The 27602-nt window shown below is 47.6% G+C and overlaps 1 protein-coding gene across 1 annotated transcript in view; it reads right to left on the bottom strand.

The window, feature by feature from the left end:
• The window catches only part of LOC142573002 (uncharacterized), a 99492-nt gene extending 79555 nt beyond the window's left edge, over positions 1 to 19937 (bottom strand). Inside the window, exons 1-2 of the mRNA XM_075682488.1 lie at positions 19811 to 19937; positions 577 to 754 (exon numbers count right to left, since the gene is read on the bottom strand). Coding sequence (XP_075538603.1) covers positions 577 to 696 — 120 coding nt within the window. The 5' untranslated portion in view covers positions 697 to 754; positions 19811 to 19937. The remainder of the gene's footprint in view (positions 1 to 576; positions 755 to 19810) is intronic.
• Positions 19938 to 27602: the final 7665 nt, after the last annotated feature.

Below are 27602 nucleotides of genomic sequence, written 5' to 3'. Positions count from 1 at the left end.
CACAAATGATAGCACGTAAAACTGAAAATGAGCGCGCGGGGTCGTGGGGTATGGGCAAGGTAGTTTGACATGGCATACTCATTATCTTTAGATACACATTAACACTTCTCAGACAGAACATTGGGTGAATTGGTCCAAAATAGTCGTAATTGTAAATAGCGGTGAGAGGCATACCTCCTGCAGTGAACATAAACAGGATGTTCCTGTAACCCTGTTGATGTTGATGATGATACTTACGACGACATCTAAACACACAATTTAAAACACTCTTTAAAATATTCAATACATTGGTCTGCAAGTCAATGCAAGGGCGGGTGTATTCATTAACTCTTCTTCAGGGCCGAATCAAACAGTTTGTTATTTCCGTAGGAGGTGGACATCGTAATTATTTAGACCGTATTCGTTTTGAAACAAGTGGATTCAGACTACACTCAAAAAATTGCGGGTGAGCCAAAATTTTGAGACATCACTAAAGTGATAATCTTGACTTACCTGTGTGTTTGAGATACGACAAGGGAATATATTTCAGCATTTATTCATACAACCCGCTACAAAGCTTTGTTTGCGTTAGCCTACCATTTGACTTTCTTGGAAGTTTTCAGTTGTGCTGTTGCAGCTCCATTCTTCGCAGCTTCCTGCACACTTTTCGGGAAGGTGTTCCAGCATTTGGAGGTGCGATCGAATGAGATTCTCCATTGGCCAAGCGGTTGGCGAAAGTGAAGGAACAAATCCACGTGTACAACTGTAAAGAAGACTGACAAACAAACAAAGGAATTGTTTTTGTAATTGGCCATCAAAATAACGTTAGAGACCAAAAAAAAGAAACAATTCTCGCGTTTTTCGGGTCAGAACCACGATCTGAGTTTCAGGCTAGCCGTGGTGAGGGACCCCGCAATCATTTTGACCGCCTGGAGTTCTTTAACGTGCACACAATAAGCGCCACAGGGGCGTTTTTACATTTCGCCTCCGTCAAAACTCAGCCGCCGTGCCCAGGATTTGATCCCGCAACCTCGTGCTTAGTAAGGCAACGCCACAGCCGCCAAGCCACCACTGCGGGTGGCCGTAAATTTTAAGCAAATTTTACAAAAATTCTAAGGTTTTCTCCAACTTTGAAACAGTCAGTGTTTTATGAAGTACTGAGTTTGTCGGTAATATTGGTGTGAGTTAAGCGAAATTTTTTTACACTATGAAAGTAAATCATATGCCAGTATGTTTTTTAAACAGGCAATTGCTGCGATAAACAGTCATGTTGCACGGAGAGTGAGCCTTGATTACTGTTTGACGTTCTGCTCTCATTTTGTGCTTTCTTGAGGGCTCAGCTCACGATTGTCTTTCGCACCTTTCGCGGCAGCTATTTCTCCACTCTCGTCATGTTGTCACGCTCAGCTCTCCTCAGCGAAGTCATGCCATCACACCTCGTGATGCGCGTGAAACACTTGCTAATCTAAAAATAAGCGATTTTGTTCTGTGGTATTCATTAGCGGTTATGTTGCCCACTCCTCTGTAAACGTGCTCTACTTTGCCATAATGCCTAGTCTGCCATAGCAGACTTATTACACTGTAACGCCTACCTGCGCATCCTGCCAATGATGAGATTATGAAGTAGTATGTGACAAATTCTTCCGCACTTGGCAAACAGCGTGACAGAAACGTGAAGAAATAAAATTTAAGAAAACAGAACCGTATTTGTGCCATATATGCGAAATAATCCTGCTGATGACTGCTGACTGCTGACTGCCCTCAACCGTACACAATATAGTAGAAGGGAAAGAATTATGTTTAGTTTTTTGATGAAAATGGTTATTATAAGTTAAGCGCGTTTTTCATTGTTTATAGTAGCAGCCTTTTGTGCACTTGAGCCGCTATAACAAAAAGCTAGGACCCTATAAGGTAAAACTATTCGAATGTGTGTTTATTTCAATCTCCTGAAGTCAAATTTGCGTAAGCGCCGACGCAAGCATCGGAGAGGGTCCCACAGCGTTGCGTCAATAGCCCAGTCATACGTCCTTTCAATTTATCAGAGGTGACATTTTTTGCTTTCGAAACGAATAACACTGCCGAGATTCAGCCATTTTTAACCTGTATTTGGCTGTCAGGAAGCGAGGAGCACGCTAAAGTGGAGAGAATTTAGTTGGGGCTGAGCCACTGCACTCAAAATACATAACCGGATGAAGAGGGTGGTTCCGACGTCTATAATTGGTCCCCTTTCCCTTATTCGGCTTGCGGTGGCTGGCTGAAAATTGTAGCGGCGTGCAACAGAAGGTTAAGAATGCCACTAACACGGATCCTCAGCAAAGAAGACTTGGTAGAACGGGGTCGTAAACGTGCTTAAAGTGCTCGAAAACCTTACACGCCCACGCAGAAAGTTTTATTTTACACAAATAAACCAATCCACTCCGGCAGGTGGGAGTAGACAGTGCCTGAGCGATCAGCGGCAGCCATTTTTTATTCCTTTCGGAATGGGGCAGCCTGCGGCTATACAGAAAAAAAAATCAGTTTTGTTTGGCATATTATTGCATCTTTAATACATACACGTAACTTTGACGCGGTGAGCTTTAGTGGCTCTGTGACGTCGCGTGACCGGCAGGTGAAGTGGGTGCAGCGTGGAAATATTTGACCGATTGCCGTGGGGTAATTGCGAAAAGGCGTTGGATGAGAAATAACTATTTTTCATTTGGTCGGTCCAATCATGCATAATCAGTCTTCACGCGTCATATCAGATGTGGCGCTATCGCGGTTTTTGAGACATCACCAATCGCGGAGGGCTGATTACAGAATTGGAAGAGAAACGTTTGGAGTAGCTTTACGTTATAGCGCCCCTATTCTAAATCTTTCTATTCCACTTCTGCAATCAACCCTTGGATTGGGCAAACATTTTCGGGCCAACCCCTCTTCAGTTGTCGGTCACGCTACGTCAGGAAAAGCGTGATAGCTCACCATCTGATATGACGTGTGCAAACTGATTATGCATGAACAGACCTAAGACAAGAAAAATAATTAGTTAAGATTTGGCGCCTTTTCCCCACTTGCCCTCGGCTATTGGTCAAAAGATTTTGTGCTGCGCCTGCTTCGCCTGTCTGTCTCGCGAAGTCACAATACCACGAGAGCCCACCACGTAAAATGACGTGTACGCGTTAAAGATGCCTTTATATGCCGAACAAAACTGATTTTTTTTCCTGATTAGCCGCTGACTGCGCCGTTTCGAAAGGAATAGAAGACAGCTGTCCGCCGATCGTTCATTCACGGGCTACTCGCACCTGCCCGAGAGCATGGGCCTATGCGTACAATAAAACTTCTTGCGTGGCAGTGTAACGTTATCGAGCCCTTTGGGCACGTATACGACATCGCTCAGCCAACTGCTATTTGCTTAGCATCCACTATAGCGTAATTCTGGACGTTGCGTTGCACGCCGCCGTGGTTTTCGACGCCGCCGCAAGCTATGTAAGGGGAAGCGGACCAATGGCGGACGCCCGTACCACCATCCTCATCCGGTTATCTATTTTCGATGCGCTGGCTCGGCCCCATCGAACCCCTCTCCACTGGAGCGTGCTCCTCGCTTCTTGTCAGCCAATTAGATGAGTAAAACTGCTCAATGTAGGCAACAAAAGTGACTTCCTATAAACGAAGAGAGCGTTTGATTGGGCTGTTCAGACAACGCTGCGGGTCGCGGCCCGATGTTTGCGCCGGTGGTTGTGTAGATGTGATGTCAGAAGATTGAAAAAGAAACAGGTTGGAATATTTTTATATTATGGCACACCAACGTGCTTGCTCACTGTTATTTATATTTTGTCAAAGCGGTCATATATGCGGCGTCAGAGGTTACAACAGCTGAACGAATGTAGAAAAGGGCGGAGCCCCGTCTTCCTTTTACCTTGAAAGACAAGCATTCATGGAGCGCTTTCTCTGCCATCAGCCGGAAAATTATTGACAAAAAAATGCGATGAGTTGCTGCACCATGAATGCCAACAGCTAGAACAGAAGACCAAAGAAACCGACAGACAGACAGGTCTAGGGCTATAGGGCAACAGGAAAGCCAGCGCAAGATTCCCTACTGACGTAGTAGTCCTGCGGAAACCCGCAAGCTAGAGAGAAGTAATTAATAAAGGGCAAATCAGAAATGCACCCGTTCGTAGCAAATGCTACAAGGGAAACCCATACGGGTTCCTCGAAAGAAAAGCTTCAGAGTTGAAGAAAAATTCGTCCTGGACCAGGACGAATTTTTCTTCAACTCAGGCTTTTCTTTCGGGGAACCCGTATGGGTTTCCTTTGTAGCAATAGCTACGAACCGGTGGATGTCTGATTTGCCCTTTATTAAGATTCACTACTATACCTGACCTCCGTGCTCACTTCCAGGTGAATATGGTTCCTTAGTAAGGAAGTCTGAATCTGCTAAATGCACAGATGCTCAGAGCAATATGTAAATAATGAGATGTAGCTTGCCAGAGACATCGACAGTTCCAGGAGTTTATATTATAGCGCGTCCTTTTTTCAACTCATAAAATAAGCCTACAAAATGCACTCTAATCATATCTGTGCCGATAAATGATGTGCCGAAGCCGACATAATTTCCCAAAAGAAACAAGAAATTTATTTACTAAATACAACAATTACAATAATTACCTTGTTAAAAGCCTGCTGCTAGAAAAACGCAAGTTTTATCTCTGGGAGCTAGAATTCACCTTTTCCTGCCCTTTGGTTCCGCGGAAGGAAGCGGCTGCAATGAAAGAGCAGTTCACGGTAAGCGGTATGTGGTAGGTGGTCCTCCTTGGCGTGGGAAACACAATAACGAAACTGGTTGTCAGTGGCGAGTGGCTGTTGCGGCGACGGCGGGTTTTCAGGCGGGATCAAGTAGGACAAAAGCGATTACTGGTAACCAGATGTACATGCGAGCCTGTGGCACGCAGCAGACTGGTAGCGCATGACGACGTGATTAGCGCCCATTAGTGCACAAAGCTGACCTCAAGAAGTGTCGATGTCGGTGCTTCGCCACGTCCATCTCGTGGGGTCGTTTTACAGCGTCATCTAAGAGGCCAGCGTCCCCCGCTGGCTCCTGTAGTGAGCGGGCCAGGCGTTTTATCGGCAGAGAACGCATGAACGCCGTGCCCATTATTGACTTCGCGCATTGTTCCCATCGCGACCGTTGTGAGAACCCGATATTGAGACCATTGCCAATTGAGCGTCTTGAGAACCCCTCTCTCAGCAAGCATTTACTCGACAAATGTACGCGAGTCAAAACACCACGTTGACAAGTTTCTTTGACGTATGGCCCACAATTACTACGCTACTGGTCTTTCCAAAGGATGTGCGCTATTGGGAGCATCGGACGGGCCACCCAGTATAGGTCAATCGCCTGGACGCGTTAGTTTGCTGGTGCTGCATGTTTATTATCAATCTTATTGTGTCCATTGTTTTGGGCTCTGGGGCTTTGCATGGGGTACGATTCCAATGCGTTTGTGACCCTCTCCCTTGTTGCGCTTTCTTGCATGTTGTTTTTAGAGAGAGGAGCAAAACCGCCAACTGAGAAAAACAAAGGGTGTGAAGACGAAGTGCAACACTGGAATAGTTGGCGCACCACTCACACTACGATCTGGGCACAGGATTGGTAATTGGTGTGCCGGGTGACTACCCTCCAAGCCACTCGGTGGTGATAGGTCTTTACATGCTTGGGGCACTGCATGGAGCGCTTGAGAACCCGTTACCCCAAGTAGGCGCTGCCCCGTGTTGGCGTTCTCGACACAACCTGAGGTGCTATGCACAATCGGCTCTGCTGAAATAGTGTCTTCCTAGGCGCTCCACATAGACTTTGCATCGCACTGTGTATTTCTAGCAAATAGTTCTTCTAAATACAAATTGCCTCCAAGCTTAATAAATGGCCGCTTCCATCCTGTCTGAAGCTTCCTGCGAACATATAGCCGCTAATCCTTAGCGGCAGGACTTGCGTAGACCGTCTCTGGCGGCAGGTGTCGGACGACAAAATGGAGAAAACCTTTACCCTCGAGAGGGAGGACTAAAAACCTGGATTATTACTTCTGTTAAGTATATAGGCACTGGCTACAGGGCGGGAGAGGGGAGTGTATGGCTATATGCTCAAGTCCTTCCTGAAATTCTTCCGGGGACCGTGCCCCCTCCTTCCCAGGCAATTAGCGAGGGAGCAGGGTGAATTATGCATCTTTTGGTACGACTTTGCACAAATAAACCGAAGAACTGCAGTTTTCTAGAAGTTGAGAGAACAGCACAGCCTTAAATCGCCGCCGCTACATAGATTTGTCTGGCATCAACCAAGGAGAAGGATGTCAACAGCAAAAGTTTTGGATCCAGTTCACCTTCAGGGATTGCGACTGGAAACGGCAGCTATTCGAAAGTCTGCTGTTCGAACTCTTAGCGCGGAATCAAATGAACGGCCACTTAATTCATAAGTCCAGCAGTTTCTTTCATGCACATTCCCTTCTAACACTTTAAACCCTTCCCGACCTCCCAAATCAACTGTTTTCATGTAAAATCAGTTATCAAATTACCTGTAAAAGTAAGCCCAGCAGAGAACACATCCTCCTTGCGATTATAAATTAAATTTTTAGAACAAAATGAGTTGGACTGTGGGCTCCATAATAAACTCCACAGCTATAAAGCCACCTTGAGCGAATGATGGGGTGCCAGACTCTAGGAGCGGTTCTCCGAGGCCGTCTTTTGCCGCCTGAGAAATGACCACAGAAATTTAACCCCTAGCATTTCTTAAAAAAACGTTGACCCACCGGTCTTTGAAGAAGGCGCGGGCAACTTATCATGGATAATTTGCGTGGTACCCTGTTACGAAGCAGTTCTAGCTGTCAGTTTTTGTCCGCTTCAGGCCCCGAATTCAGAAAACGCTGTCACGCTGAAAGCGTTCGTACCAGCCAATGATGATGTAGGAAGGCGAACAGAAAATGAAAAACAACACTTACGAACGAGAACCTTTGTGAATTCGGCCCCAGATTCTCAAATTATATGTCAACCAAGGGGGCTATAAAGTAAACTTGTTTTACTTCTGCAATCAGCCTTGCACGAATGGTGAAAAAAATTTGCGGCCCACCCCCTCTTTGCCTGTCTATCATGTAACATAAAGACAATGGCGATAGCTACCCATGCGATATGACGTGTGCACGCTAATTATGCATGATTACACACACAAAAAACGAAAAATATTTCTGTTTCTATGTTTTTTTGCCAATAGCCCTGAGCTATTGGCCAGAAGATTTCGGGCTGCCTCGACTACGGCTCTCTGTAAAGCGGTGCTACAAAACCGCGAAAGCGCGTCACGTCACATTGACGTCTACGCGTTAAAGAGACATTGGGCGCTATAACGTAAAACTATTCCAAAATTTTCTATTCCAATTCTTCAATCAGACCACCGCGATGGGTCAAAAAATTTTTTTGGACCACGCCCGCTTCACCTGCCTGTCACGCGACGTCACGAAAACCGCGATAGCTCCCAATCTGATATCACGTGTGCACACCGATTATGCAGAATTTGACCTAACAAAACAAAAATAGTTATTTTCGATTCGACGCCTTTTTTGCCATTAGCCCTCGGCTATTGGTCAAAATTTTTCGGGCTGCACCCACTTCACCTGCCTCCCACGCGACGTCACAAAACCGCAATAACTTACCTTGTCAAGGTGGCGCGTACGCGTTAAACAAGCATTAATATGCTGAACAAAACTGAATTTTCTTTGGAATAGCCGCAGGCTGCCCCGTTGCGAAAGGAATAAAAGATAGCTGCCGCCGATCGCTCCGGCACTGGCTACTCGCCCCTGCCGGTGAGCATGGGTTTATTTGCGTACAATAAAACTTTTTTGCGTGGCCTTGTAACGTTTTCGAGAACTTTAGGCACGTTTACGACCTCGTTCTGCCAACTCTTCTTTGCTGAGGATCCGTTTTAGCATCATACTTAAGCTTCCATTGCATGCCGCCGCGATTGTCGACGAGCCACCGCAAGCTAAGTAAGAGAAAGCGGACCAATCGCAGACGCCTGCACCACCCGCTTCATCTGGTTATCGACATTCAGTGCTGTGGCTGGGCCCCATCGAATCCTTCTCCACTTGAGCATGCTCCTCGCCTCTTGTGAGCCAATTAGATAACACAAGCCGCTCAGCTGAGGCAATGTTATTTGTTTTTCAAGCAAACAAAAGTGACCTCCCAAGCACGAGGTGAGCATTTCATTGGTTTGTTCAGAGAACCCTGCGGATGACCGTCCAATGCTTGCGTCGGTGGCTACGCAAATTTGACGTCAGGAGATTGGAATAAAAACATATTGGAATAGTTTTACGTTATACGGCCCATTATTGGGCCGAATAAAACTGACTTCTTTTTCTGAATAGTCGGAGACTGCCACGTTTGAAAGGGAATAGAAGATGGCTGTCCGCCGATCGCTCATGCACTGAGTGCGGGTCACCGCCCGATGCTCGGCGACGGTGGTTACGTAATTTTGAAGTCAGGATATTGGAATAAAAAGAGATCGGAATAGTTTTAAAATGTAATAGGGCCCCAAAGCAATTGCCATCGCATTGAAAGCTGCCGCAAACTGTCGTAACCGCAACCACCGCGGCACAACAATTAAGTGCGTGATCGACATCCGCAACCAACGTGGTCATTAAAACGTCCTACTCGACAAGCAACGGCTGCATATTCCGTGAATTATCGGCATCACGCCTCCTCTGCTCACTGAAATGTACGCCAGCGTTGTCACTAGAAGCAACCTGTAAGGCTGCCATGGGTAACGTCGGACGCTTTCAGCGCGGCCCGCTGGGAAACAGAAAGACGATAACTTTCGCGAACAAACTCGAAGGCCCTCGCACCCGCGAGCGCGTTGCAGAGCATGGCCCAGGCCCTTTTTTCTCGGCGACCTAGACGAAGGAGCGCGTGCGTGGTCAGACGCTGAGAGAAGGCTCGAGCTCTTTGAAGAAGACAAGCGGCAGTGTGAAGCAACTTAGCGCGCGCTGTGGTGCCAATTGAATTTTTCAGCGCCGCCACCCGTTGCTAGAATTTTCGGGCCACGCGCTCGGCGTGCTGCATGTTGTTATTTGGTTCTTAGATCAGGTTTGGAGCATTGAAGGAGGCAACCCCGGCTTATGGGAAGTCGTGAAGAGTGAGCTTAGAGTTAAAGTGTTAAGTGTTGTGTCAACTTTGGCAGCTGAGAAAGAAGTGTTTACTGAGCTATGGTAGCTGAATAGGAAGCTTTTGTTACTTCTCTATGTGTGTTAGTGTACTGTTTTGAAGTGTTGGATAAATCAAGTTTTTCTTGTTTCTCCGTGTATCGTCCGTCCATCGTCTGCAAGTCTGTCTGTGACACGTCCCACGCCTAATGATGGCGCACCTCGACGTAGGTGCTGAAGAAAAGAAAGAACTGCCAATGTGTTCATTGAGAGGATGCGCAAGGAGTGAGAAGTCCAGCTCGGTGCGGTAGTCAAAACCGTTCGATCAGTCAGAACCTGCCCCGTGCGTAAAGCGCTGGTGATGCGCCCGACTTACCGACACTTCTTCGTTACATTTCATGCTCTGGAAAAGCGCCGGTCTAACCGGCGCTTCTTCTTCGTTACATTTGTCCCCTGGAGAAATAGGCGCCATCCTGGTGCTTTAAGCATAAGGTAGCATAGAGGGATCTTAGAAGGGCTTGAGCCGATCTACGGGAACAGTTTCGCGACCGCGACGGCGCTGACCAGGATACAGCTACCCAGGCTACACAGGCTCGACGACATAGTTCACGGGGGATGTTTGTGCAATAACACGGTAAGGTCCATGATATCGTAGAAGCAGCTTAGAAGAAAGGCGAAGAGCTAAAGCTGGAGCCTATAGCCAAGCCAATGTATCGAAAGGGAAGCTTGCATGGTCAGAGCCAGGACGACGAAGCCTCTGGTGTGTCTGATCAGCGGTGGTAAGACAGCGCGCGAGTTTTCTGCATTCTTCAGCATGCTGCGCAGATTGAGAGACAGGAACACATTCTGATGAATCAGGCTGGTAGGCTAGAATGATATCGATGGTGCAGGATGGTCCGCGGCCTTACAGTAAGAAAAACGGGGAAAAACCACTGGTGACTTGAGTGGCAGTATTATAAGCGAACGAGACAAACGGAAGCACAGCGTCCCAGTTAGAATGGTCGGACGCGAGGTACATGGCGAGCATGTCGCCAAGAGTACGGTTGAAACGCTCTGTCAACCCGTTCGCTTGCGGATGGTATGCGCTAGTGGTCCTGTGGATGATGGGACGTTCCTTCACAAGCGACGTCAGGGCTTCAGATAGAAAGCGCGGCCTAGATCACCACGAAGTTCCCGAGGGGTTCCGTGAGGAAGAACAAAATGCCGCAGTATGAATGATCCAACATCTTGGGCAGTGGCAGATGGAAGTGCAGCGGTTTCTGCATAGCGTGTGAGATGACCCACTGCAACAATAATCCAGCGGTTTCCAGCCCCGGTACAAGGAAGTGGACCGTAAAGGTCGATTCCTACGCGATGAAGAGGATGTGACGGACAAGGAAGCGGCTGCAAATGGGCGGCAGTGGAAGTAGGGACTGACTTTTGGCGCGTGTAGTCGAGGCAGCAGTGGACATACTTGCGAGCGAAGTTGTACATGCCAGACCAGTAATACCGGAGCCTATGGCGAATGGAGGCCTTTATCATGCCACCATGTGCACATTGGAGATCAGTATGAAACGATGCGCATAAATCAGCCCGAAGATGACGCGGTATTACGGGGAGCCATTGTCGACCCTTGGGGAGATAGTTGCGACGGTAGAGGAGTTGGTCGCGAACAACAGTGATGCGCCTGCCGCCGTAGCGTCCTAGAAGCTGTAACACTGGCAGGATCAGCGAGAAACTCCAAAAGCAAAGAAATCCACGGGTCTTTGCTCTGCTGAAAACTCATGTCGTCGATGGCAAGTGCTGACTGGACAAAGTTGAGTGGGCAAAGACAGTGCGCGTCAGGTGAAATGGGCGAGCGGGAGAGAGCGTCAGCATCGATATACTTGCGTCGAGAGCGATACACGACCCGCATGTTCTACTCTTGCAAACGTAGCGCCTATCGTACGAAGCGGGCAGAGGGGTCTTTCACTTATAATAGGCAGCGCAGCGCATTGTGGTCCGTTACTACACCAAATTGGCGGGTGTATGAGTAAGGTCGAAATTACGTAAGGGCCCAGAGTATGGCTAAACACTCCTTTTCTGTAACAGAGTAGTGCAGCTCCGACTTTGCCAGCGCGCGGCTAGCGTAAGCAACGAAGTATTTTTCAAGACAACGCTTACGTTGGGCAAGAACCACCCCAAGGCCGACTGCACTAGCATCCGTATGGAACTAAGTTGGGGCAGTGGGCTTAAAATGTCGCAAAATAGGAGGAGAGGTCAGCAGATGGCGAAGGGTCATGAATGCGCCATCGCATGCTTTAGACAAGGCGAGTACGGCGTTTTCTCCAGCCAGCAGTTGGTTCAAAGGGCGATGATCATAGCGAAGTTCTTCACAAAGCGGCAAAAGCAGGAGCAGACACCGATGAGCCTGCATAGTGTCTTCAGGTTGGTGGGTTTGTGGAACTCCGCAGCTGCATGGACTTTTGCAGGATGCGGAAGCAAGCCTTCTTTGGGATACGAAGTGACCTAAGATGGTAAGCTTACGGGCAGCAAAGAAGCATTTTTAATGTTAACCTGCAGAACTGCCTTAGGAAGGCAGCATAATACCTCTCTTAGTCTTTGGAGGTGAGTCGGCAAATCAGGTGAGAACACAACGACATCATCTAGGTAGCACAAACACGTGTGTCACTTGAGGCCGCGCAAGATGCTGACCATCACACGCTGGAAAGTAGCGGGCGCATTACATAGGCAGAATGGCATGACATCAAATTCGTATAATCCGTCCGGTGTAACGAAGGCGGTTTTCGAGCTATCAGCCTCTGCCATGGGGATTTGCCAATATCCAGACCGCAAATCAAAAGAGGAAAAGAACTCAGCACCTTGCAAACATTCAAGAGCATTGTCCATGCGCGGTAGGGGATGTACGTCGTTGCGCGTAATTTTGTTTAGGCGTCCGTAATCTACGCAGAAGCGAATAGAATCATCTTTCTTTTTACGAGAATAACTGGCGACGCCCACGGGCTATGGGACGGCTGAATCACGCCACGCCGAAGCATATCGCTCATTTTTTCGTCGATGATACGGCGTTCAAAAGCTGAGACACGGTAAGGACGCTGACGAAGTAAGGCGTGCGAACCGGTGTCGATGCTGTGGTGGTGTGGCCAAGATAATGTTGATGGCAGTCGAAGGAGGCGGTAAATTCGCGTAGCAAGCTGATGAGTTGCGCGCGTTGTGTGGTTGACTGATCACCGGAGATTTACGTACGGAAGCCCTCCAACGGCGGTTGATTGGCACTGTCGAGGGCGGCGAGGGACATCGAATGTGCGCCATCGGGACCATCGAAGAGCATTGAAGAATCCACAGTTTGCACGCAACTGAGGCACATTCCGCGACGCATAGTCATCGGCAGAGAAGGCACATTGCACACCCACATGACACCAAGGCCGGCACTGAGGGCGATGGCGGCTAAGGGCAACGGAAGGGAACGGCGACGGACGAAGAAGTCACATGGCGTGAATAGCACGGTTGCGTGACGGGCTGATGCGCAAGATACGGAGACCATGGCGGCTGACTGAGGAGGGATATCAGTAGCTTCAACCACAAGCATTTTTGTAGACGTCATAGGATCTTGGAGGTCCATGTCTGCATTGGCAAGAAAAGACAACTACCTCGGCGCGGGCACAGTCAATGTTGACATTTTTTGACGAAAGGAAATCCCAGCATAGGATGGCATCACGGGAGCAGGATGGCAGCACAATTAATTCAATGGCATGAAGCGACTCCTCGATGAAAACACGGGCAGTGAAGGCTCCCAATTGTTTGACAGGCTGTGCGCTCGCAGTGCCAAATACACCTCGAAAGTGACGTCGTTACTTTTCCTGTTCGTCGGCAAAGTGCTGCTTGTAACACCGAAATTGCTGCGCCCGTATAGACCAGTGCGAATGTTCGAATCCCTTCGACGTATACCTCAATAAAGTTGCAGCGGTTATTTCGAGGCCTTTGGCAAATCGAAGGGGACGCAGTTCTCGCCTCGGGAACGGCGACACTTAGTTGCCCTGAGGTAGAGGGCTTTGCCGGCGTCTCATCGGTGAGCTGGAGCGGCGGCGTGGTGATGGGGAACGACGAGCATTGTTGAGAACAGGGGTTTTATCCGGTGGCACAGCAGATTGTAGCTGTCGAAGGGCGTAAGTGCTCATGGGTGGGCGGTTATTATAAATATGCAGCATCCGGCGTCGACAAAAGCGCGCAATGTGTCCCGGAATACCAAAATGGTAACAAATGGAGCGGTTGTGCGCGGTGCGCAAATGATTTGGCTGACGTGGTAGCTGTGGAGGTGGCGATTAGAAAGGAATCAGGGGCAGTCATGCAACAACTTGGAGAGGCGGACGTGAAGCGAAGGGCGGCGTCGCAGCGACGTTAGTGAACGTCAGGGCCGCCGCGAGGGTAGGTGATTGAATAACAGCTGGCAGGCAGTCGGCGACTTGCTGCTTGATGACGCTCTGTAACCCCACTGTGAATGGAGAGTATGGCTCCGCGCTCGTAAAGAGCACCAGGGAAAGATGTCGAGCAACTTCTTCTCGTACGAATTCCTTTATCTCGTACATTAGAGGTGACTCATCAACATCTAGCTTCAGACCTGAGACAGCGTTGAATTCTGAGGACGCATGTCGTGGGACTACTCGATGCTTTCTAAGTTCGTCGTAACTCTTACACAGTGCAAAGACGACAGACACTGTGGTCGGGATTCGCGCCACAAACACTTGAAAGGCCTCGTCCCCGATTCCCTTGAAGATATGCCTGATCTTGTCGGCTTCTGGCATCGTTGCGTCGGCTCTGTTGTACAGATTAACGACAGAAGTCCTCGATGTAGCTGGTGAAATTTTCACCTGGTTGCTGGACGCGTCCGTGCAGGCGTTGTTCGGCCTGGAGTTTGCGGACAGCAGGACGAACAAAGGCTTCTGTGAAGTTTGTCTTGAACGCCGACCATATTGGAATGTCGGATTCATGGTTACGATACCACAAATGGGGAACGTTACTCACTTAGAAAATTACATGGTTGAGCTTTGCCGTATTGTCCCAGTGGTTGTGCGCGCTGACTCTTTCGTACAAGGTGAGGCAGTCCTCGACGTCCTGATCACAGGTACCCGCAAAAATAGCAGGATGCCGCTGTCAAAGCACGCCCGGACAGATGACAGTTGGTGCCATGACTGCAGCTTGTTGAGCTGGATCATCAGGCAGGGTTCAAGAAGGCTGGGCAGGATCGTCCGGCATGGGCCGAGATGGTTGAAAGGTTCGTCTTCGAAGTTCCAGCGTTGATAGAGTCGTACGCTGCACTCTCCAGCAAATGTCAAGGTGTTTATTGACAGGGTACACGAGGAGTGAGAGGTCGAACTCGGTGCGGTAGTCAAAACCCTGCGAGCAGTTAGAACCGACCCCGTGCGTAAAGCCCTGGTGATGTGCCGGGCTAACCGGCGCTTCTTCGTTACAGAATTTTGAGCTTTATTCGACCTATTCGTTCTTGGTACGTACAAACTGCAACACTGTTACCACGTACGAAAGATTGACGCGCCTTTCTATGTTTTTACCGTGAAGCTGTTTACCTCGAGCCCGGGTGTATATGAGCTGCATGTGTTCTCTCGTAAGGGGAGGACGGGGCGTGTCTGGTGTGGCTAAAGTACGGGTAGTGAGAAAAGTAGCTTGTGTCAAAACCAACTTTATCGCGAATGCTCTGCAGAAAATGCCTGTAACTCTTGTTTTATCAAAGCTATACCAAAAAATTATATGGCAATTGGCCGCTCAGACGGCTCTATCATTACGGCGAGCTTCATTTACTTTTCATCTTTAGTTTGTTGACAGTAAAGTTGTAAATGTGAAATTCCCGTCTGCTTTCATTATATGGGTTTCTACGGGAGGGAAACGGTCAGCCGCATGTTTGTTTGCTCGGCTAATTAACTAATAAGTATGGCCAATCACAAACTGGAAAACCAAAGTGTTTTGTTTTGTGCACTCCTTCGAACTGTGCCCCGTAAACCATGTTTTGTTTGGTGCACTCGTTTAGATTTTCTGTCTAACCACGTTCACACCATAGAATGGGGCGAATTTGGGAGCACAACAGCAGCTTCGCTGGCATTCCAACATCACAGAGTGGATTGGCCCCAATTACAGAAAGCCAATCCCACCCACCCCCCAGTTTCGTCCCGCCAATTTTTTTTTAGAGCGCAGCTCTTTGGCGTCCGTTCCTGGGTTTCGCGTCGGCGTCGTCGTCGGCCTCGTAACCAGTTCCGCCCTCCTTTCATCCCCCCAGCGCTAGCCGCGATCGACTGATACCGCTGGATGCCGCTGACGCCGCTATAGAGTCAAGATAACGTGACTGCATAGAACACCGTCGCCGCCATGCAGAAAGAGGAGGAAAGGGTCCCCCCCCCCCTGTTCTTGTGTGGCGGATAGGGTGCTCTTCAGTTGCCGACGCGCCGGTTATTCGTTGTTCCTGAAACCAACTCCGCAGCTGGGGTTGACTCACTATCGGCGTCAGCGGCATCAGTCAGTCGCTGCTATCTCTTCCCTTCTCCCTTTATCGTGTTGTCCGCTTGCTGCGCGCGCTTCTGCCCCCATTGTTTGCCGCTGGGTGTACACGCCGCCCCCCTCCCCCCTCTTCCTGCGAGTCTCCGGTTGTCAAAGCGCCGGCTCGAACTTCGTTCCTTTCTTCGCTCCTCCTCCAATGCAACCCCTGTGCGGTGGCAATGAGAGAGCCAGATCGGTGGCGGCGGATCTGTATATGTGCACCGCCCGAGCCGAAATTGCCGCTGCCGTTCGCCCTGTGCGGTGGCAATCAGAGAGCCAGATCGGTGGCGGCTTGACATAAAGACAAACAGCAATTTCATAACACTTATGAGGGAGAACATCCCGTTCCTCTCGCTCGTAACGCGTCCCACGGCTGTGACAACCTCGCGAGGCACTTGTATACATCTCGTCTTTGAGAATCAAGCATTGGTGTACCAAGTCGAACATATATCAGTCTATTTCTCCGACCACAAAGCTTTCTTCATGACTGTCAAGAACTGTTAGTGGAGTATTTGTTAAAGGAATACGTGTGAAAAATAAAAAAAAAATTCTGTGATAGCGCATACATGTGTTGCTAGATTTCTTTGCCTCAATCTATCGAAAAGGTGAAACAGCTTATTTGCTGCGCTCACATTTCGCATTAGGAAGTAATGTAATCGTCGGCAATTTTTTTTTGGTGGAACGAACGACAAAAGAGAGGGTAAGAATTGGGCACCACTCACAGACGTTGACGTCGGACGTGAAACGTCCTTTCTGCCGCAGGCGTCACGAGAACGTGAGATTTTTGGGTGAAGGCGACTCAATAAACCAACACATGCTACCTGAAGGCAGCAATGTTGCCGGATTCGAGGCCCTCATTATTTATTAAATGATAAAGAAGTGGATTAACCTAGGGGCCCGATTTTAATTAGTCATGTCATAAAAAGCCAACAAACAATGACACCAAGGACAACACAGGGGAACTTGTCCTTAGTAAACGAAAAAAAGAAACGATAATTTATTGGAAATGAAAGTGGATGAAAAAGCAACTTGAAGCAGGTGGGGATCGAACCCACAACTTTCGCTTAGTCGTTCGATTTACCTGATAGCGCGCGGGTCCCCGAGAAGCATAATTCTTCGGTAAATTAAACTGTAGTATAAATTTTTTAAGTAAAATGGAGCTACCGTCGTGCTTGTAATTTCCAGCAAGGTGATACAAATTGGCCATGAGTGTAGCTCTCCATTGTACGCACAGTCAATGCAGCAGCAGGGGCAAGGCCATCTTTTTCATAACATGATATGGTCAATCTTCATTTTACCCCTTCCCATTACTTCACAGAGGCGCTGAGCCGCCAGCCACGCTTTAGTTTAGCGTGCTTAACGTGTACTTAAAGTGTACTTAAGAAGTGTACTAAGTATACGTAAGTGTAAGTGTACGTAATAAGTGTCAAAGTGTACTTAAGAAATGGCTTTAAGGCTGTTATTTTGATTTAAATGCGAATTTTGAGAAGTAACAAGAAGGAACTAGATTTGTATGAAGATAACGTTCAAATTTCTAATATAATCATGTGCCGCGAAATTTCTAGCTAAAATATTCTTGCGGAATTATCTTAAGGTAGTCGACTGCGTTGGTTTTCCCTGCAAGTGATGTCCGCCTGAGCAGGTAAATCATCTGGTGTGACGTAACACAAGTACATTATTGAGGCGTTTAATTTTTTAAAAAGCCTCCAAAATTAGGAACGCACTGTACAGGCAATTTTCGCGCAGCGGATTGTCCTAGATAAACGAGGCTGCACTTTCGGCGTTCTCGCTTTATGTTGCCTGAACAGGAAGTGCACGAATGTCAAACCTTTAGGTTTGCCACCATACGATATGCTGTAAGCAAGGTTACTGGGTGATTGTTAAAGCGCTGTGCTCTAGTCCAGCTGCAAAATGTGGAGCGATAGAGAGCATACCTGTGCAGTAGTGAGCTGCAAGTGACGGACGTGAAAAAAATATAGGAGAATGTAAGAAGGATATAAGAAATAGAATAGAATGTATTGAAGTTCATGAACGGGGGCTACCTAATAACTGCCCGTGTTGGCAAGGTTACCTGAAGCATTGCTCTCCTCGAGGTTAAAACTTATGCCCTTATCCACCAACTGTGCGTCCCTAACCTCCAAAGAAAGGACTTCAACTCCGCGAACGTTCGCTCAACAAAGTGCCGCTCGTTACACTGTGATTAAGGGAGTAAGTAATGCCACTTCCTGGCGCGGTCAGTTTCTCGCCTCGTATGAGCGAAACCGAGGGGTAAGTCTTTATCACCGTATATTTTGTAATTTCGCTTCCTGTAATAGCCAAAATTAAGCATCAAGATTGCTACGTTCACTAGACAACGAGTGTACTAGAAATTATTGCCGTTTGCGCTTATGGGCACCTTTATACCGCCTATCAGGAAGGAAATATTCCCCTGGCAAAAGCTATGAACCTAGATGCCTTTTCTGCAGCCCTGTGCGTCTGTGAATATCAAATTCAGTTAAGCACTGAAAGAAACAGGGCTTCCGAGTGTTGATCCTTCAGAAATTTTGTGGACGTTATACGTCGTGGTAGAAAATTTTGAAGAGAAGTAAACATGGTCCAGATAAATGACAATGCTAACGTGAGCTCTAAATGTGATGTGCATGCTATATTGATTAGGCTGCTCTCGGTGTACTAGAGCGACAGTTGTGGTATTCTCACATGCATCTCCAGATTAAAATTCGATGAATCTGCTTACAGATTTTTTACAATGCTAATAGAGAAGCTTAGAAAAAACAACTTCTACAATATTTTACCGTGCTGAATAACGGTTTGCTAGCTGCTTGATTGTAGCACCTCTCCTGTAAGTCATGCTTTCTTTATCTTTGTTCTTTTCTTTTTGCTCTATAAACCCCTAAGACGGTGTCAGATAACCATCTAGCACAAGCGAACTTTTGCAATGGTAGAACATTTTTTTCGAATAATTTTTTACCCCTGACCAAGTACTAGGAACATTATGTGGGCATTTGCTCACACTCTCTTCTCTACAATTTTTTTGTGGAAGCATGGGGGGCAGGTAAGAAGGGGAAATTTACATTCATACACCCCTACTCACATTCACGCCCACATTGTCGTTCTTGAATCAAAAGTATGTATGGGCACACTCTTGATCCAAATTACTGTGAACATGGACAGAGTAAGTGAGTGACAAGCCAGTATACCTCTTAGCTACAAGGAATCACTGCGTACAGAACAACCGCATTCCAAGCCTGGTACCCGGAAAGAACAAATCTACCGCTACTAGGCACACGTGTGGGTGATTAGGTAGAGAATCGACAATCACATAGTGATGACACGGAACGATATTGTTGTGTCAAAAATGTGACCTAAGTCACATTTTTGATTCTAAGTAATAGACAATTCAAGAAAGGGAAACAAAAGACTGATCATGGTTTACTTCAGAAGCGGACAGTATGGACAGCTTGGAATAGATTTCAAGCCTCGCTTCTAGTAAAAGCACAAGACGGCCTGTATTCACTGCTCGCTGCATTTGCACGAAAATGAGCTCCAAATGTTCTTAGATGCCCTGTGAAGCTTTCCTGAAAGTAGCGCGCAGTAGTTACTGTCAATGATATCCGCCGAAACGCAGGTTTGTTTAGCCGTACCGGGGGCGTCATGCGTATTCATTGCAAGCATGGTATCGCCGAGGCACTTAAAGCAAGCAATGAGCACGTCACCATTTGAGCAAGCATGGCGGTACACATGGGATCACTGTGAAAACGGTCCATAACGGTCATGGGCACTCAACTATAAAAAAACACGTCTTACCTTCCAGAAAATTTGTGTATGTACACAGAATTTATAAACGTACCACATGGTGTTTTGTATACTACTAGCACTTGAAATCTTGTGGATGGTCAAGTCGGTGCTTCGGTCAGTGGTCATGACTACTATATATTTAGCAGCTGCGAGAGTATTTGAAAACGGCCTTCGTGATATGTGAATGTAAATGTTGCACATTTAGTGCACAATCTCTATAAAAGAAAATTAAAAAAATGGTTTTGCTACTGCATACCTTCTTAATGAATAATCGTGTGGTTAGAAGATAAGCGCGGATAATGCAGGCTTTTCTTCTTCTACTCTACTCGGCGTACTGGAAACATTTCAAATAAACGTTTACTTACTTTGTGGTAGAGCAGTGGCGTTGGACCTACTCAAAGCAGCGCCATAGGAATGAAGAGGTGGAAAGGCGTTTGCAGGCAGAGTAACACACTTATGTGTCGAGTTTGGTTGGCTAAACAATAGAAAAAAAAAGATACTAGAAAAGCACGCCCGAATGGAAAAAAGTTGACACTAGTGCCTCGGATAAATAAAAGAAATACAGCGGCAGCACGTGTGGCGAAGCCCACTGGACGAATCGGGGTGCAGGTGCAAGCTGCAAATGCGACAGGTGCTCGTTTCCGCTTCACGGGGAAACAACGGAATTTGTAGAGAGAATGCACGGACATCCGTCTCTTTGAGAAATAGTTCGGAGGGTACAAAACATATTTGCGACAGTGAAGCATAGTATTAAAAAAATAAACTTTGAGAGAATTATTGCGTGCTATTTTCAGACAGCGTGAAACACCGTGATTCGCTAACGGAAAGGTACAGTCAGGAATGCGTTGATTACCAAGAAATGATTGCTTGCGTTGCTCTCACAAAAAGATCCTTTCGGCCTAGTATGCGTTTGATTGAGGGGCGTTTGACAAAATGTGTTTGAGAAACGCTTGAACATTTCGTTTGAGCAGCTGCACAGCCACATACCATGCGAACTGCCACATACCCCATACCTGCACAGCACCCACTGCGAACTGCATTTGGAGGATGTACGGGGTGACGAACGTGAACGTTTAAGGTGGTGGCGGCAGTAGGTTGCGACGTCTGCCAGCAGCTGTGCCACTGAGGTAGCAGCCAGCGCTGCCATGTTGCGTAAGCAGGTGCTGCGGCAGAGGCGGCCGTTGGCGCCACCGCCGACAACTTGACTGCATTCGCGCGCAAGCTCCCGCTGGCGCTACGGGCTAGCGGATTCCATCTTTCGAAACTGCGCACGGCAGAGAAGGACCTGTCGAATGCCGCGGCCGCGCTCGACCTTTCATTGGTCACCTCCTCCTCCTTCGCCGTCGCTCCTTCTTCGGGAGAAAGCACCTTCATATGTCTGCCCATATCGGTGGATCGGACGCTGATCCCGCCGGTGGACGCCGCGTGGCTCAACTAGGATTGCACGTGCACGGCAGAGCATAGGTCGTCGCTAGGCGCAGCCAATACCTCACTGTGCGCCTTTTCACCCAAACAGCTGCGCCACGACGGAGGCTCCTAGCCGTTGCCTGTTTTGCCAGTCTCGCTTAGCCTTTTTTCCTCTTCACTTCCCTTTGCATAGCTGCGCCGAGTTTCGAGCGCTCTCCGGGCATAGCTGAAAGGCAAGCTGCAACAGCTGCTCTGTTAAAACGATATTATTGATTGATTGCATCTCATTTGCGTTGGCAGACAGTACAATATGTTGCACAAGACGATGGATCTGTTTGTTACGCAGTGGTCTGACACCAGTGTCAGAAACGCTGGTTCAACAATTTGGTATTTCTCAATTTGTCTCATACCAGAGCAGCATTCTTTAAATAAGCAGGGCAAAAAAGACGTATTACGGAAGCGAGGAAGACGTACAAAGTGCCTGTTTTGTGTACTCTTTTCATACTCTTTTTTCGTCATAACACACTTTCCAACTTTGAAGACATGAGACCGTCTACTCTAGAGAAATTATAGGAATTCGGAAATAGCGCAAATATGCTTGCTTGAAGAAACTATAGCCAATAGCTTTCGCAGACAGTTGAAGGAAAGGAATTATTTTTGTTTAGCGCAACTAGAATCAGCATTTTTGTGCTCAGCACAAATTTAGAACTTTTGCGCTGTTTTTTGTTAGTTTTGCACCGCGCGAATCGTAATCTGGCCTAAAGCGCACACTGAAATGTATGCATGTAGTACTCGCCGCCGGACGTCCGCCTACACATGAAGCCTTGTGATGTACAAGTACAAGCATAGTAGAAGTTCGCTGTTCCTTAAGGACGTTCTCAGTAGGTGAACACGTGACAACTCTTCGAGGTCACTACGAATGCGGAAAACCTTGTCTGAATTAACACCTAGCAGGTGTGTGCTTTTGGAGCGAAGAAAAAACAAAGAATACATGGATTTACTTTGATTGCTTGTGTTGAGCTATGCTCGTGTAAAGTATGTCTCTTCCCTGGCTCCGTGAAAACGTACTAAATGCTTGACTAAATGGCTAAAGGAAATAAGTGGTGGCTAGATTCGCAAGTTTTTCTTTACAGAAAGGGTATTTACGAAGTATGACAGCAAGCAATAAAAAACAGCGCTAAACAAGAGGACGAGTGAAGGGACGCAGACAACAGCGCATCAGCGCTGTTGTCTGTGTCCCTTCACTGGACCTGTTGTTTAGCGTTGTTTGTTATTGCTCGTAATCATAAGCCACCCAACCGAAATGCGTACTCTTCTGTAGTGTGACAGTTTTTTAGTTGCACTGGCCTAAATGACACTTTTCAATCTGCCTTTTCATAGCAAAAAGGCTTCATATTGTGGAATCCATACTGACTACGTAGTTAACAAGGTTGACAGCATGCTCGGCGACCTACGTTAATCTTTTTAGATTTTCTTTAGTTTCACAATCTGCTTCTCAGCAAAACACTAGTGCATCCAAAGCTAGGATACGGAGATGTTGTATTGTATTTTGCTTACGACGAACGAATTCCTTCAATAATGTTTCTTCAGTATAATCAAATTTGTTCAATGTTCTCGAAATACAATGGTGCCTTTACAATATTTGCTCCTCAAAAAAGCCTTGCGGTCATGCAATTTTCTGGTTGCAAAATGAGATATTTGTTTTTTATGAGCTCCCTAACACACAATTGTCCTCGAGTTTTCACTTCTAGATAACGATCTCTTGTTTAGACCTCCTCGGTGATGAATGCTTCATGAAGCAAGCACCGTCTTAAGATTGCCATTTAAGGGATACCCAAGGTTCTTTCTTTCTTTGCCCATTAACTCGCTTATTGATTCATTCACTCATTCACTGGCTGCTATCTTGTTTGGTTGCTGCGCGGGATCCAATCCCGGCCACGGAGCCCGCAATTCCTTGTGGGTGACATGCGATAACATCCGCGTACATAAAATTAGGCGCACGGTAAAGAACCCCAGGTGGTCCAAATTTCCGTACTTCCCCACTGCGGCATGGCTTATAATCAGATAGTGGTTGTGGCACGCAAAACCCCATAGTTTACTCGCAGCCACTGTCCTGCTGATTTTTTATCTTTAAATGTTACTATGTGATTTCTATAGGCTTTTGTTTATATTGTGTAATCATACTTGTCTGTAACGAATTTCACTTCTGTATATATTATAAAGCAGATTTATCGGGGTTCGTAGCGACCGCCGGTTCTAGCATGCACCGAGCAGTTCCCGAGCTCGGGCCTTTGCCGCGCGCTTGACGCTGCCGATGCTGCTGACTCTGTGCGCATGTTGGTTATCTTCCTTACAATTGCCCCGCGGAAATAAAGGAGCCATCCTGGCGACTTCGTTTTCTGGAAGGACGGTAGAATGGTGATACGGCTTGAGACTGAACGTGAACGATTTCGCGGTCACGACGTTGCATGTCGGACGGCGGCGTTAGCGGCTCAACCTGGTAGTTAACGGGTGATGTTCTCTCGAGGACGCGGTACGGCCCGTCGTTCATCGGAAGGAGTTTTGAAGCGAGCCCAGGCGTCCGGTGTGGCACTAACAACCAGACGAGAGCGCCCGGGAGAAAAGTGGGAGTAGAGTTCTGGGCGTGGTGAACGGCTTTTTGACGGTTGTGGTCGTCCGAGATGAATCGGTGGGCCAGCTGGCGGCATTCCTCGGCGTTTTCTGGTGGCTTCCGCGATCGGCAGGCATTCGGATGGGTCCGGCCACTAGGGCAGAATGGTGTCAACTGTGTGCGAATGATGACGGCCGTAAAGGAGGTAAAAGGGTTAGAACCCGGTAGTGGCCTGAGTCGCGGTTTGTAGGCGTAGGTGAGAAACGGAAGAACTAGGTCCGAATTAGAGTGATCAGGTGAGACATACATGGCGAGCATGTCACCAAGAGTTCGATTAAAGTGTTCCGTGGTACCGTTAGTCTGTGGGTGATAAGCAGTGCACTTACGATGAACAATAGCGCATTCAGCAAACAGTTGTTCGATGACTTTAGATAAGAAGGCACGGCCTCTGTCGCCTAAAAGTTCACGTGGACCTCCATGACGAAGGAGAAAACGGCGAAGTATGAAACTGGCGACCTCCTGCGCTGTAACATTTGGTAGAGCAGTAGTCTCCGCATAACGGCTTAAGTTGTCTACCGCAACGATTATCCACCTGTTGCCGGTAGGAGTCAACGGAAGTGGCCCGTAGAGGTCTATGCTCACGCGATCAAAGGGTCGGGATGGGCATTGTAAAGGCTGGAGTTCACCGGTGGTGTTGTGCGGTGGCGCTTTGCGGCGTTGGCACTCATGACAAGAGCGGAAGAACTTTCGAAGGAAATTCTACATTCCCCGCCAGTAATAGCGGTGCCGAAGTCTTTCGTAGGTCTTGAAGACTCCCGCTTGGTTACACTGAGGGTCGACGTTGAGCGAGGAGCATAGCTCTGATCGCAAGATTCTCGGAATCACGAGCAACCAGGTGCGTCCCTCTGGGGCATAGTTGCGTCGATATAGTAGCTGGTCTCGAATCGCAAAATGAGGAACTTGCCGCTGGAGTGTACGTGACGCCGGAGTTTACGACGTATCCTTGAGACGGTCGAGCGGAGATGCAGTCCAGGGATCATTACGCAGTGCAGCAGCGATAGTGTCAACGTCCAGAGAGGATAATGTGAACTCGCAGGGGGAGTCGTGACTGGCCGTCGGGGGAAGCGGCGATCGGGATAGCGCGTCAGCGCCGGAGTGCTATCGCCCGGAACGGTAAACCACGCGGATGTCATATTCTTGGATTCGCAATGGGCAGCGGGCAAGGCGACACCATGGATCTTTTCGCGTCGACAGTCAACATAGTGCGTGGTGGTCGGTCACTACGTCAAACGATCGGCCGTATAAATATGGGCGAAACTTGCCAAGCGCCCACATAATTTCCAAACACTCCTTTTCTATAACGCTGTAATAGGTCTCCGCCTTGGTTAACGTGCGACTCGCGTATGCGACGACGTATTGTGCGTGGCCAGCTTGACGCTGTGCCAACACAGCGCCAAGGCTTACACCGCTTGCATCGGTATGGATTTCGGTTGGCGCTTGAGGGTCAAAATGGCGAAGGATGGGTGGCGTCGTGAGAAGACGGCGCAAGGTTGTGAAGGCGTCGTCGCACGCTGGAGACCATGATGAGAGATCTCTAGCGCCACCAAGGAGCGGCGTGAGGGCGATATAATTGACGCAAAGTTTCGAACGAATCGCCGGAAGTAAGAGCAGAGGCCGATAAAACTGCGTAGCTCTTTCATAGTGCTAGGTTTTGGGAACGCAGTAACAGCACGTAGCTTCTCGGGATCCGGGCGAATGCCCTCCTTTGACACGACATGGCCTAAAATTGTGAGCTGAAGAACAGCAAATCGACACTTTTTCAGGATAAGTTGCAACCCGGCGTTGGTCAAGCAAGTGAGTACGTGCTGGAGGCGGAGCAGGTGCGTTGCAAAATGAGGGGCGAACACCACAGTGTCGTCAAGATAGCAAAGACAGATTTTCTATTTCAGGCCACGCAGAACGTTATGCATCATTCTTTCGAACGTAGAAGGTGTATTGCAAAGTCCTAAAGGCATGACGGTGAATTCATACAAGCCGTCTGGTGTAACAAAGGCACTTTTTGGGTGATCGGCCTCTGCCATCGGAACCTGCCAGTAGCCTGGCCGCAAACCCAGCGAAGAAAAGAACTCGGCTCCCTGCAAACAATCCAGAGCATCATCGATGCGTGGTAATGGGCAGACGTCCTTCAGCGTGATCTTGTTCAACCGTCGAAAATCAACACAGAAGCGGATGGAGCCTTTGCCGCGCGCTTGATGCTGCCATGCTGGTGACTCTGTGCGCACGTTGGTTATCTTCCGTACTATATCTTGTTTTTGTGTCTACGTCTTTATTATGCCTTCAACCCCAATCTATATTTGTGCAATCACAAACCTCCGTGTTATTTGTAAGCTATAGGGTTCCTATTCATTAAGAGTGCCATCTAACAGTTGCACTCTTCATTAACAATACCTATGCGGCTATAGATAGATGCGCACCGTAAACACGTTATTGCATAAAGATCTAGGCGCTCACCATAGCACGCTAGCTGTTCACCGTAAACCAAAGCTACAATTTGTGGTCTCTCATTGCCCACGCATTGCTAGAAATAATAATAAGCGTGTAGAACTTTCCCATCCGATTGTAGTGCAAGGATTGTTTCGAGCGCGCCGATAAAAACGTATTTAGATATGATAACTAAAGGCTCACAAAAAAAAAACACGACACAATCTCCAAGGTTCTCTCCTTATTGCTTTTTGATCGCTTATCGTCTTTATAAAATGGGCTACTTACAGCAAGCGATCAGGAAAGCCTGCGCGGACATCAGTTTTATTTTCTTATTTCAGAATATAACATCAAAATGAATATATAGAGTTACATTCATTGCCGGCCAACCGGAAGCTTGAGGCTTAGCAATTGTTAAATTTTAACAGTTACATGGATGTGTAGTGCCATGCGTAAAATATACACCTTTATTTCCCGCCAGAAATGAAAGATTCGAAGTGTTTACGATTGTGTCTGCCAAATTTGACCGGCGCGGTGACTTAACTTGAAGACGCGTGAAAAGCTTTTTGTGCAATACGCGTTTAACAAACAAATGCACTGAGGACATGGTGTATAATGTGTCCTGTTGTGTTTTTGAGCGCGTTACGTCTGGCTTGGTGAAATAAAGCGCATGTGTTTTCAGGAAGAGTGCTTTGAGATAAGCTGCCACCTGCGATCACATCGGAATCACCCAAACGTGGAAGAGAATGGCGGAAAAGTGATGTCAATATATCACTCAGTGGTATACTGTGTCACCTTCGGTTTTATAAAATATGCACAATTATTTTCTCCTAATGTGGCTTCGCGACCTGCGATCTCAAAACATTCCGGTGTCCGGCCCGATGATACAAGGCAAAGCGAAGGAATTTGCTCTTCTTCTGGACGTCCGCGTCTTCGAAGCAAGCAGTGGATGGCTTGCACGATCTCGGGATAGGCATGGGATCGCGTGGAAAACCATTTGCGGCGAAAGCAAGGATGCCGACCAAGCGGCAGCGAGAACCTGGAGGGATGAGATTGTAGCTGAAGTTGTAGGGTACATTGGAAAGTTGAGAGACCTTGTGTCTCAACAGCAAGCTGTGCCAGAACAAGTGTACAAAAACATTGACTCTTTGGACAGTTTTGTTACTTTCTGTGCTTTAAAAGTACAAGTGCAGAAGAACACAACAGATTTCTTTTCGAAGTGAGAAAGGCAGCATTATAACTGTTATGAACCTTGTACTTGTTGATATGTACAAATTCCATCTCACACATTTCTAAAACTATGGATGCCATGTCTTTTGCTCCATGAATTACACTTCAGACTTTTGACTCTGTATGCCATGTCTTATGTTGGTATAGTGAATATTCAGTTTAGTGAACATTTCAGTTAAGTGAACTATTTCCTTCGGTCCCTTGAAGTTCACTCAAGTGAGAGTGCACTGTATTCGGAAACCTACACATATGCCATTGCTGTCAAAGTTGCTATGACACTAAGCGGTGAGCTCTCGTGGCGAGGCTGAAAAACGGTGGAAGATTGGAAGATTGGTGAAAACAAATTAGGGAGCGACAAAAAATGGAGACGTACAAAAGCAAAGTTCGCAATAGGCGGTCACAAAATTTGGTTGTGGGAGTTCGTAGTG

Source organism: Dermacentor variabilis, chromosome 2 (genome assembly GCF_050947875.1).
Source record: "Dermacentor variabilis isolate Ectoservices chromosome 2, ASM5094787v1, whole genome shotgun sequence".
Classification (NCBI taxonomy): Eukaryota; Metazoa; Arthropoda; class Arachnida; order Ixodida; family Ixodidae; genus Dermacentor; species Dermacentor variabilis.
Note: the sequence above shows the minus strand (reverse complement) of the source record. Positions and strands in the feature narration are given on the sequence as shown.